This window comes from Lagopus muta, chromosome 5 (assembly GCF_023343835.1).
Source record: "Lagopus muta isolate bLagMut1 chromosome 5, bLagMut1 primary, whole genome shotgun sequence".
Classification (NCBI taxonomy): domain Eukaryota; kingdom Metazoa; phylum Chordata; class Aves; order Galliformes; family Phasianidae; genus Lagopus; species Lagopus muta.
In genome coordinates this window covers 785,426-798,618 of record NC_064437.1, presented here as the reverse complement: position 1 = coordinate 798,618, position 13,193 = coordinate 785,426, and the positions used below count along the sequence as shown (strand labels likewise).

Below are 13,193 nucleotides of genomic sequence, written 5' to 3'. Positions count from 1 at the left end.
TGCACTGCAGTAACACAGCTCCCAGTGGCTGTCAGGACGTGCCTGTGATGGACAGAAAGCACTCAGCACGCAGTTGACTCACAGCTTTTATTTACACTCGTCTACAGATTCATTTTGCCTTACATTTTATCTAAGCCAAACGAAACCATAATTTTCTTTTGTCTGTAGGCCACCACTCGCTAAATGTAAAAACTCTCATCTGGGTAAGTACAGCAACAATTGGAATACAGAGCACAGGTCAAAGAACCGAAGGTAACACATAGCGGCTATCAGATCTGCTCTTTACACTGCAGTAGTTGGACTTGGAAGGCGCCAGAGGCACAGTTATGAGACTAACCTGCTCTTGTGTAACCTACACACACTCAGCACGAAAATCAGATGGAAAGAAAGCATTGAAGAAGAAACTGCAGGTCGTTTTTTTTTTCCCCTGCTAAAAGATTAACAGAAATATTTCTACACCAAAACAACTTTGCTTACAGAACAGTCTGAAAGAAGAGTCTTGGAAAGGAAAACAATGTAGTTTTTTGTTTTGCTCCATTTGTTTTGGTGAGTTCATCTGAAAAATCAGCTGTGGACTACGGGTTTGAAATTGTACAGCGGAGATAACTGCAGAGAATTGCTGTCTGTTTGCTTACAAAGACTTTTCCTCAACATACTTACCTTGTGATGGCACCGAAGACACTTAAATCTTTCTTAACCAAACGGAGCTCAAGAGAGACCAAGTTTCAGTGTGATATTACTAGCGAAATAAGTTCTGTAAAGCATTTTAAGCCATAAATTATACGTTTGGGGAAGAAAAAAAAGAATGATGAAGAACACATTTGTGATGCTAGGACTTTCTACGGTTTATTTTGGTTTTTAAACATAAATAAAATTCAGATACCTGGAAAATTTGTCTGCCGAAAATGAATTTTACAGATGGGCTGCAGAAACTTCCCTTCATTCCAAGAAGCCATTTCCATCACTTCTCCACCTCAAGAGTAGCTCCCAAGCGATCCTTCCCAAAGAAAGGACTGCAAAGCCCAGGATCCCCCACGTGAAAATACTCAACCCAGCACCGACTGCAGAAAGTGCACTTTCCACAGCCACAGGACGGGCAGCTACAAGGCTGGAGCAGTGGAGAGGGCAGTGCCCACGTCTCAGACATCCCTACATGCTCTCTGCAGGACCATACCGTGGGCTCCAGACTTAGCAGCATTTCTGCTCTGGGCGTAGTTAAAGAGAGAGAAGGGGGCAAGCACCTACACTACAGCACAGAAAAATAAAGACCCAGGAACTCACGACTTTGATCCAGTGAGCAACAACAGCCCTACAGCTACACTAATCTTTGTGGTCCCACAAGAGCTACGTGAAACAAGCTCCCGAGGTGCAGAAAGCTCGTGGGCTCCTCCGACATCCTCAGGTGCTTTTTTTTGCCACTGCCACGTGAAGAGCAGGGTGGTGTATGAGCGTATCCAACCCGTGTCTGCTCATACGTAGGAAAGCCAGGAGCTGAGTAACTGAGTCTTTAAAAAATAAAAACAAAAAACAAACCAAAAAATCCCCTCTTACTCAAAGAAACAAAACAAAAAACCCTCGCACCTCGTCTGAGGGGTTTATGGCTTAAAATGCTATCTCACTTTTTGTTTCATGAATGAACAAAGCTGCAGTTTTCCAGAAAGCAAGGACAGACATGCACCTCTACTAGCAGATTTAGCACTTCTGACCAAGTAAGACACCAACTTCTTAAAAATGTCTCATGCACTGACTGGAAATTTTTTCTTTTTCTTTTTTTTTTTTCCCTACATGTGAGCTTTAAGACATTATTTCTTTTTAGAACTTGTACGGGAACCAGAATGGGAAGATCCAGATGATGATCTGCGGCGTCTGCAAGATATAAAGGGAGAAAGCATGCAAACAAATAAGTTGAAATCAATTTTAGCATCCACTTAGAGTAGTCTGCATCCTATAATAGCTGGAAGCCAAGTATATCTGATAGGGGCCTTATGAGAATATAAAAAACTTCAAACCACTTTAAGATAACAAATGCGGATTTCTAGAATTAAATTCACACTAAGTTTAATACTGAAAATAGAATGTAACTTCTAAATGCAGTATTCACTTATGAAAACAAATTAATAATGCACATATTAATTAACAGTTTTGCACACTGCAAGAACGGTGACCCAAGTGTTTCTATGGAACACGCTCCTAGCAGGAGGGAGCTTCATTGGAGGAGGAAAAAAACAAACAAAACCCAAAACAAATAAAGAGGTTTTAATGGGAACAAAATGGGGGAGGTGAGAAAACTACTGCTAGCATCAGAATTCAATTGCTTCCTAGCGAACCTCTGTCCTTCGAGGAGAAAAAAAAACAAAAATAATCACACGTTTCAATACAGCCATTCTTATTCTACATAAACCCAAACCTTTCGGGTGACCGTGATCTCGATCGTCTTTTTTTGCGATCACCAGATGAAGAAGATCTAGAGCGACTCCGCTTCTTGCTCCTCTCGGGGGACGAGGACGAACGAGAGCTGGAGTAAGATCTTTTCCTTGGGGTTGAAGACCCCCTGTAGGACCTGGAGCTGGATCTTTATCGATTAAGAAATAAATGAGATTTAATCCTGGGATCATAGAGAAAGAGCCAAGAAAGAACAACACGAGACAGTTCTTGTCAGCACTGCTACTCTACGAGGCACGTGTTCTAGCAGAGGACTGAGGATCCTTTAATACTTACTCTTGAGTTAACTGACAGCACAGACTGCAATAGAAGCTCTCTCTATACATTTTGCTAAATTGAGTTTCCAGATATGCAGGCCACCAGGGGTTTGGAAACCTCTCTCCAGCCTTCACCAGTGCTAGGTGACTGGACAAAAAGCAGTGGGACACTGGGACAGCAGGGTGCCGTATGAGGACACCCCTGTAGTTAAGTTCACAAAGCAAAAGAGCTCAGAAACTACAGCTGTAATACCAATTTAACAATGTTTCACTTCATAGTAAGGGATACTTTGTGCTGAAACTTCAAGTGTAATGTATTCCTTATCTTACTAGAACAGGAAAAACCCCAGGAGGGGTATTTACAAGTGCCAAAATAAATCTGGGTAGATTGCAAGACCTTCTGAAACTGAAACAGTAATAACAGAAATATCACAGAATGGCTTGGATTGGAAGGGATCTCAAGGATCGTGAAGCTCCAACCCCCTGCTGCAGGCAGGGCCACCAACCTCCCCATTTCACAGCAGCCCAGGCTGCCCAGGGCCCCATCCAACCTGGCCTTGAACACCTCCAGGGACGGACGGGGCATCACAGCCTCTCTGGCAGCTGTTCCAGCACCTCACCACTCTCATAGCAAAGAACTTCCTGACATCCAACCTCAATCTTCCCTCGTTTGACTTAAAGCCACTTCCCCTTGTCCTGCTGTTATCTACCCTTTCAAAGAGTTGATACAATATCTTAGAATATCAGTTCATGTGGCATTTCTTAAAAAAACAAACAAAGACATCCAGCTTCACTTACAAGCACTTAAAAATCTCATCATGTAAAAAAATAGATAAATGCACCTCTGGAAAGTGTAACAGCGCTGGGAAGTCCTACACCAGTCCAGAATTATGTGAGAGCACCTAACAAGGCTTTTTTTTTTCAGTGAGCTGAATAAAACGTTTTCAAAGAAAACCACAGTGCACACTGCTGGTGAAGTGCTCCCAGGGTTCTCACTGTCAATAATTAAGCAGTCCTATCCCAAGCAAGCTACTACACCAGGGCCCTCAGCAGATGTGTGCAGCACAGGGCAATAACCTGCTCAGCTGAGAAGCCCTTCAGCACCTGCTGCAGCCACACGTGGCTTTTTTGCTTCCTAGCAGCATGGCTGCCATCTCTGAACCTCACGTGGGCACCACAGAACGTTACTGCCACCACAGAGCAGTGGCACCATTTAGGACATGTCTTCTCAGCTCCAGCTGTCTTTCCTTATTTTAGGGTTTTAAGGGTCTCCACCATTTACTGCGCATGAGTTTTAAACAGTCCCCACACACCATAGAGGTGGTGGCAGCGCTATCTAGTGGAAATTACACTATCTCTAAACACAGAAATAGCAAAGCACACTTTCTGCTGTTCTTCCACAACAAGTAGCTGAGGTGGAAGCAGCAAAAAGTGCTGAAGCAAGAGAACGTGCCCTCAGATTCTTCTTATTCCAAAGTGCAGATGCGTGGCGTCCACTCGTCTAGCTTAGATCAGAATTAAACTCTTCCAACAAAACCTCGCATCTCAAGAAATACATCGGTAGTGGCAGCACTCTTGTGCAGAGACCCCAGGAATTCTGATTTCCGAGATAAAAGTGAGTTCATGTTTTTGACCGGAATAATTTTACGGTGCAATAAACAAGTGGTTCTTCCGCCCTTTTTTCCTCTCTGCAGGAGAGGGTGCTACCTCATTCACCTTGATTTCGACCCACGAGATCTAGAGTGTTCTCTGGAACTGGAACGAGATCTTGATCTGGAACTGGAAGAACTTCTTGAGTGGGACCTGAAACAACATGGAAGATTTTTTCCAGTATTTGCCTTGCACTCAGCAGAACGACTGCTGTACACAGCAGAGACAATTATGCGTCAAGACAACTGGATTAGATTCATGAGATGCTGACAGCTTCCCCCTGCCTCCCAATATCTGCAGGCTGTATTTGCCAAGAGCAACTTTAACGTGCTCACACACTGCATTCAGTAACTCACAGCTCAGCCTTTCATTACGTTTCCTGCAACAAGGCACAGGAATTACACAGGGTTGCAGCTCTTTTGCAGAATGAGTCAAGCAACTGCACAACCATGATTTCATGACATCAACGCCTGAGGTTTTAATTTGTGCCTTAGCTGGAAACCATTTTCTGTGAGAAGCAAATGAGGTCAGAGTACTAGGACTCAAACTACCTAACTCTGTTCTCACAGGCAGTTTGTAAACAGTTCTCAGTTTTTGCACTAATTTCTCCATGATTTAAAAACTCAGCAGTATTTTATTCTGGGCTGAAATGCAGACAGGGCCGACACTACTTGTAACTGCTCAGATAGCTTCTCAAGTTTGCCACGTTGATGCAGTTTCTTTGAAGCACAAATAACAAGAGATATGCAAAAATGGCAGCCGACTTGCAGTAACAGTTGTGAAAAGAAGGCTTTGCAATCAAATCCTTATCATCTTTTCAGACAGAAGACACATGCTGTCCATCTCCCAGTTTGTACTGTTACCATGTCTTTTTCATTTTGCTTTGCCAAACAAAAACACCATGAAAATTTCCTTTTAAACTACTGAAAATATACATTTCAACCTTAAAACAACCACAGCAAGAAAACCTACCAACCCACTGCCAATAAATTATTGGTAACTACAAGCGTTGATCGACTGCTAACAAATTTAATTAAGTGAAACTACTTTTTGCCTCACTGCTAACATTTGCAAATTATGAAGATTACAGCCAGATGGAACACTTCTGCCTGCTTTGATCTTCCCACCTAAACCAAAGGACTGCACTTGAGTGCAGCCCACACCAGCAGCATAATGCAACTTCCCCACATAAGGGCAATGCAGCCATTTCCTCAAAGAAGTGATGGGAACTTCCTACACAGCTCACTTCGTTTACCAAAATAGCTGACAGGCATTCAGCTCAGTCAGTGTTACTCAAAGTGCTGCTCCTTGCAGCCATATGGCAATTAGTCAAGAAGGCATTTGAGGGAGCCAGGAGGCTGAGAACAGGTTTTTCTTTTTTCCCCAAAAACATTTCTCATAGAAGAGGCAGCATGAAAAAAAAAAAAAAGCATGATAACAGCAGGGAGAAGGACAAAACAGAGAGAATGGCTCATATCTGGTTAGTGTGAGGGGATGAAGAACTCGGGCAGTGATCAGAGTGGTTAGAACAGAGAGGTGCAGTTACAAAGCTACAAAGATTAGAAGAAACTTGAACTTCACGTATAAAATGTTTATATATGGTTCTATGAGTTGGCAGCAATTTCAGGTTTCCAACCTATCAGTATTATTGTTGTATTAATTACAAGGCAGCTGAGATTGATCACAATGTGATTACAAAACATTCATTGAATTGTTTGTACGTTATTAAATTTAAGTAGTAAAGAGAGCTCCTAAATCTACCCAGCAGACACTGGTTCATGACTGCACCATCAACATCACAGAACTGCAGAATGGCTCAGGTTGGATGCAACCTTTCAAGATGCTCCAGCCCAACCTCCTGCTGGGGCAGAGCCACCTTCCAGCACAGCAGGCTGCCCAGAGCCCATCCAACCCAGCACTGACTGCCTCCAGGGATGGGGCATCCACAGCTTCTTTGGGAAACCTGCTCTATTGCCTTGCCAGCTGCATCATAAAAAGAAATAAAATCCTCCTCATAAATCTTCAGTATTATTCTGACTGCACTACCACTGTATTGAAAGTTCAAGTTTCTTGTTTTTATTTCCAGGATAGCTTCTATTCTGTCCATCTACTGAATCTGTCTGGACTGCACCACTGCCCCCTTCTGCCTCCTTTAACAATCTCACTCTTCTATTTCTCTGTTCAAAAACTCTACTCAGCATCATCAGAAAAAGCACATTCATTGAATCGCTTACGGCTAACAAGTCTAAAATAAACTGGAAGATAAGCTTTTTTCAGTCATTTATTTGAAGATTTCAATTGAAATATCAACTTCACTTAAGCAAGCAGCAAGACATACAGGGCCTTCCTACTGAGAAGCCACGGAAGGCCAGAACAGAACATCATCTACCTGTGCAAACTCTGTACATAAAATTGTCAACATTATTAAACTAAAACTGTAAGGCAATCAAGAAAATAAGTAAATAAAGAAGTTAGATACTGACATTTTGCCTGGCGTTACCCTTGACCTGTACCCGTTTACCTGGACCTAGACCTTGAGCTTGAGTGAGAGGATGAGCGTGATGAAGATCGTGAGTGGGAAGATCGAGACTTGGACCGACTGCGCCTATTGGGTTTCTTTTTCTTATTAGTGTCCTCTTCTTCACTGGCATCAAGATTATATTTTGAGAGGTCAGCATCGTCTTCATCCTCATCCTGGAAAATGCCGATACAAAACTCAGTTCCCTTATTCGATGATGTTCCACTTTATAGCTAAACCTGAGGTAATTCTGACAGCCTCCAAGTTCAGGAATATTCCCCTTGTAAGGCTGCCAGACTGAAAAGCCCCAATTTAAACCTCAAACTCTTGAATTCTGATCTCAGACAAACTTCAGTGCTTTTTCTTGTTTAAAGAAAATTACCCATCCTTGATTGCAGCCCTCAGCACAGCACAGCTCTCACATGCAGATACTTCCCAGGCGTTATTCTGATAGCTACTCCTCTACACAACCTTATGATGGTGTATAAATATCAAATATCAACCAAACGTCACCCACTACTAAACTACTCTACAGTAACCAAACAAAAAACCCCAACCAATCCACAAAATGAAACACAGTACCTCATCCAATTTGTATTTGGAAAGATCTCCATCCTCATCCTCCTCATCTTCCCCCTCAGATTCCTTATCTTCTACTTCCTTCAGGATAGACGCCGGCCCAACTGGTTTTCCTCTGTACTTTTTCTTTTTGCGACCAAACTAAGAAATTGCATTGCATTAGTATGTGATTTATGAAAAGTCATTCCCAGTGCCACCTCCTTCCTCAGATTTCTTTGAGAAAATAAATATGCATCGATTTAAATAAGGTATTGTTCAAATTGAGGGAGATGCACAAGGAAATGTCAGTTAGGAGACTTCTCAGGGAGATGTTTGTCAGATAAAATTACTGCTTTCAGACAAAATCATTGGGAACCCAAATTTAATAAAAGAATATTGTTGCATTTATGTCTATGGAGTATATTTACATAACAATGTTAAACATGTCTGAAAACATGCCTTCTCTTGAAACCAATTAAGCACGTTGAAAAACACAGCTCGCAACAGTTTAATTTGAAGTTTTCAGCCCTCAAAATATAATACAGATGCATTTACTTTCAGCCCAAAGCTTCTGCACTTCAGCATCTGACAGAGCTGCACCACAACGTGTTACTCATCAGCACTTTTCCCCATCAGGGAACTAAATATAACAAATACAGGAATCCCAAGCCCAGGTCACACAATACGTCTCTCCCAAGCAATACATTATCTCATCTTACCTCATCATACTCCCCATCTGATTCTTCACGTTCTATATATTCAACATTCTCTCGTTCATTAAATCCTCCTCCATACCCTTTAAAAAGTGGTAAAATAAAACAATCTTTTGGGATGTACCAAATTCATCTACGTTAAGCACAAACTTTACAACAAGCTTTCAGTTTCTAGAAGTCTTCAGTGGCAATACAAATTCACGCCACAAGAATGTAGCACGAGCTCAAGAAGATCACAGGTTATCCCTACACGTTCATTAAAAATAGCCCCTCAGCTACCTAATTGAGAGAAGTGATTAGAACACATAAATGACACAGACAACAGAGCAGCCACTTCAGGGAAGCGGTCAGTGGACAAGGCAGGGAAGGCAGCGCTCCATAACTGCTCCCCAGCTGCTGTTCCTGAAGCCCCTCTGCCACGTCCAGCCCCCACATGCACCAAGCCCCCACTGTGGCTCCTGGGCACAGCAGTCTGCTCCCATATTGCAACTGTTCTGTGGCATTAAATCGTACAGACCCTCAGGAGGCAAACACAAACAAGACCGTGCTGTAGTTGAATTAAATGGCACAGGTGCCAAGAACCTTTCTGTTCTTCATAATGCCAGCAGAGAACTCAAACTGATTTGGATGCCAGCTAACTCTGTAACTTCCCACAGCTGCGTGCAGTGTGCTGTGCCCCACGTGCAGCTGCAAATTTACTCCGAAGGACACCTGAACTTGTAAGGAGTTCAGAAATACTCCCTTTCTTCTTGAATAATAAGCTGTGCTCTTCTCTGCCTGCTTTCTATTTCTTAAATGAATCCGTGTTATGCCCACACTGTAAGGATATCCGTTGTTCTAGTTACGGTTGGGCTGTGCTGTTAGAGCAGAAGGAACCTAAAATGCATCACTGACCAAATCTTCACTAAGAAATGGGCACTGCATATACTAGGGTTCGTGGAGATGACGAAAATGTAGCATTACTCCTTCCAAGCTTCTCAATATAAAAATCAAACATTGTGGCTTAAGCCAAACATGTGATGATTTCCCAAATTCAACCACCACATGCTTTACTTTCTGTGTACTGAAAGTGTAAGAAGTGCAAGATCTACTCACAGAAAAAAAGCAGTTATACTGTGAGGAAAAAAAATCAGATCACCCTGAATTATAAAATGAAGTCTCTTGCAACAACTGCAGTATTTTAAGGCCATACACAACTCACCTGTCCGCTCCTCCAACTTAGCATACTTCGGAGTATTACACATATTACATTCTGACCTTCTGGCCCAGTTCACATTACCACATCTTCAGAGGGGGGAAACAAAAAAACAAAAGTATAAATAAGAAACAATTTATTTCAAATTTCACAGTTTAAGCGTTGAGGTGAGACTAAGAAGTTGCAAAAGTGATAAGCTGCAGCAGTGGTTTGCAGTCATTAACATGGCGTAATTAAGACACCAAAGAGTCTGTGAGTACACCGACAGCATGAAGATGATGGGATGTGGACCACACTAAGCAAACCAAGGGAAAAGAAATAACAGAAGACTGCCCAAAATGCATTAGCATACAATTAAAGTTATATTTTAGCTGAGATATTTAAACAAAATGATTCTGAAGCAGCTAAAGGCAAAGCAGTTGCAAGCATCCTTTATGGATACGACTGCTAAAGGAACCACTGGTGCTATCAGATTTGCATTCCAGTATGCAAGGAAAAAGAGGAAACAGATACCATTGCCACTAAAAGGAAAAAAAAGGGAAAGAAGGCACGTGCTCGTGTAGCTACATGGTGAGACACCACAGTCCTGGTTTACCATTCACTGAAAAATGAAATAATACGAATTTCTCATTACTTCTCACTAGTGGCATTCACTGTTCTGAGGAGTTAATGAAGGTGATACAAGAATGCTGTTGGCCAGCAAGCCTTGTCATCCTCTGCTGCACAGCTACAGTTTCTGCATTTCCTGTTCTGCTGCATCCCAAAACACCACTCACATTTACCCTACCCTTAAAACTACCATCAGGATGCTGCTCAATCCCAAAGAGCAGAGCAGGTGGTCTGCAGGACCCGGTGCAGCCATGAACACGCAATTGAAAGGATTCCTTCACACACACTGCTGCCCTCAGCACTGAGCAAAGCTGGGCCTGACCTGAGGCAGCTGCTGCCTTCCCTGTTGCCCTGCCTGCATGCACAGGATGTGCTGCGAAGAGGTGCCTCCTAAACGCTCAGCTATCCCAAGGCTGCCAAATGGACACGCAGACGTTCGCCTCTCATATTTTCTCACTATCAGAAAGTCTGCTGCAACAGTACGTGTAAATGGATGTGCTTGCTGCTGGCACTTCGTTTTACTGAGCAGGTATTTTGTTTGGGTCACAGCATATGCAAGCCAAGCACAGCCAGGTTTCACTGTTTAGAAGGCTCTGTCAGCAAGTAAATCCCAAGCGTCAAAGCCCTCCTGAAAGTTCCTTTCTTTAAAAAAAGTGCTTCATTAATCATCTTTTGATTTAAAACTTCACATTCTGAACTGATTGCCTGCAAAATCATCTACGTAGTCAACTACGTGTCCAATTTTACTCACTAAAAACTCAGTGAATATTAAAAATAAGCCATCATACTGTAAAGAAGATGCAATTCCACTTATGTCTGTTCCAAACTTGGGAAGCACCTTGGATTACCAAAGAAAAATTAGAGCTTTTTATTTTGTTTTTTTCTCTCCTCTGTTACATTTCTCCTGTCATGTTACTTAAGGACCTGCTGTTTGCCAAGCAGAAATGAACGCTGTCCTCACAGTAAAACACTTTTAATGGAATACCTGGGTGTTTTAGCACTGTTTTCCCACCAGTATCAACTCTCACAACCATAGAATGGCTTAGGCTAGAAAAGACCTTAAGAGTCACCTCGTTCCAACCCCTTGCCACAAGCAGGGTTGCAAGCCACTACATCAGGCTGCCCAGGGCCCACCCACAGCCTTGGCACCTCCAGAACTGGAGCACCCACAGCTGTGGGTAGCAGTGCCATGGCCTCACTGCCTCCAAGTAAAGGCCTTCTCCTCACCTCTGACCTACACCTCCCATCTTTTCACTAAAGCCCTTCCCTCATCCTTCACTACCAGCCTGCATGACTCACTCAGGTTGGAGAAGACCTTAAAGATCATTGAGTCCAACCATGACCACACCACCCTAACAACCCTCCGCTAAATCATGTCCCCCAGCACCACATCCAAATGGCTTTTAAACACATCCAGGGATGGTGACTCAACCACCTCCCTGGGCAGCCCATTGCAGTGCTTAACAACCCTTTAGTACAGAAGTTCTTTCTGATATCTAACCTAAATTTACCCTGGTGCAACTTGAGGCCATTTCCCCTCGTTCTGTCACCAGTGAGAAGAGACCAGCCCCGCTCTGCTGCAATCACCTTTCAGCTATTGGAAGAGAGCAATAAGGTCTCCTCTCAGCCTCCTCTTCCCCAGACTAAACAGCCCCAGTTCCTTCAGTCTCTCCTCATAGGACATATTCTCCAAGCCCTTCCCCAGCCTTGTTGCCCTTCTTTGGACCTGCTCCAGCACCTCCATGTCCTTTCTGTACTGAGGTGCCCAAAACTGAACACAGAACTCCAGGTGAGGCCTCACCAGTGCTGAGTACAGGGCAAGATGACTTCCCTAGTTCTGCTCACCATTCCTGACCCAAGCCAGGATGCCATTGGCCTTCTTGGCCACCTGGGCACACTGCTGGCTCACATTCAGCCGACTGTCCATCAGCACACAAAGTTCCCTTTCCGTCAGGCAGCTTTCCAGCCACTCCTTCCCAAGCCTGTAGGGCTGCCTAGGGTTGTTGTGACAAAAATGCAGGACCTGGCACTTGGCCCTAATGAAACTCTCACAGTTTCCCTTGGCCCATCAATCCATTCTATCCAGGTCCCTCTGCAATGCCTTTCTCCTCTCAGGCAGACCAACACTCCCGCCCAACTTGGCGTTACCTGCTAACTTACTGAGGGTGCACTCAATGCCCTCACCAAGACGGTTAATGAAGGTGTTAAATAGAAGCAGCCCCTATAAGCACCCTTAGATCACATCCCCACAAGCTGGACGCTGCCCTGCAGGCGCTGCCATTCCGCTCCGTACGTTTTGCACTGCCAGTCGTTGGCGCTGAAGAGGCCGCGGCTCTTCTCTGCCAGGGTCTTCCCTATCTCCGTCCCTCCGGCTTTCATCATTTTGGCTTCGGTCGTTTTCTCTGGAAGCAAACACACCGACAGCTCACGTTTACGGCCGATTACAAACTTCCAACGTTTTTCTCTTAGGAGGGAACGGCGCGGGCCAGGCCGAGCTCACCTCTCCCACATCGGTTGCAGCTGGTCCTCCTGGCGAAGTTCACGTTCCCACACCTGCGGCAAGGATACGGACACACGGACACACGGACACACGGACACACGGACACACGGACACACGGACACACGGACACACGGACACACGGACACACGGACACACGGACACACGGACACACGGACACACGGACACACGGACACACGGACACACGTCAGCAGCGGCCTCCGACCAGGCCGGGCCCACCCCAAGCCCCGAGCCCCGGCCCGGCCTGTGCTGCCCGCCCCCCGGCGCTCACTTCTTGTCGGGGCAGATCCAGTCCCCGTCGCTCACGCGGAAATTCTTGGTCGACATCTCGGACCCGCACAGCCCCGCCGAGCGCCGCCACCGCCGCCGCGCAGGAGGAAGAGGACCGGGGTCCTGAGCCGGCCGGGCCGCCCGCCGCGCCTGCGCCCCGCGGCCTCAGCGAGCCGTGCCCGCGCCGGGCGGGATTCCGGTCAGGCAGCGCCTCGGCCGCCTCAGCCCGGCCGCGCGGGGAGGACGCGGAGGACGGGGCGCCCCCAGCGGCGCGGAGGACTGCCTGCAACTTCCGCCGTGCGCGCGGGGCCGCGGGGGGCGCCGTCAGCAGGAGCGGCGGAGCGGCGCGGGGCGGGGTGGATATCGGGCTGGTAGCAGGGCTGGAAGAGGGGCAGGTAATCGCCCGGTACCAGTGTGCGTCCGCGGGGCGAACGGCTGCGCTCTCGTTCGTGCCGGGAGCGGC

The 13,193-nt window shown here is 45.4% G+C and overlaps 1 protein-coding gene across 2 annotated transcripts; it reads right to left on the bottom strand.

Moving 5' to 3' along the window:
• Positions 1-70: 70 nt before the first annotated feature.
• ZRANB2 (zinc finger RANBP2-type containing 2) lies at positions 71-12,882 on the bottom strand. 2 transcript variants are annotated; one of them, XM_048945825.1, is made up of 10 exons: positions 12,732-12,882; positions 12,443-12,495; positions 12,236-12,344; positions 9,340-9,422; positions 8,145-8,221; positions 7,450-7,587; positions 6,871-7,043; positions 4,416-4,502; positions 2,408-2,572; positions 71-1,866 (listed from the first exon to the last, which is right to left on the bottom strand). In XM_048945825.1, the coding sequence occupies exons 1-10, from the start codon at positions 12,785-12,787 to the stop codon at positions 1,803-1,805; spliced, it is 1,005 nt and encodes a 334-aa protein (XP_048801782.1). In that variant the 5' UTR covers positions 12,788-12,882; the 3' UTR covers positions 71-1,802. The 2 variants fall into 2 exon arrangements, with proteins under 2 accessions (XP_048801782.1, XP_048801784.1); XM_048945827.1 differs by lacking the exon at positions 12,443-12,495 and having other exon boundaries at positions 12,732-12,846.
• Between the last annotated feature and the right edge of the window lie 311 nt (positions 12,883-13,193).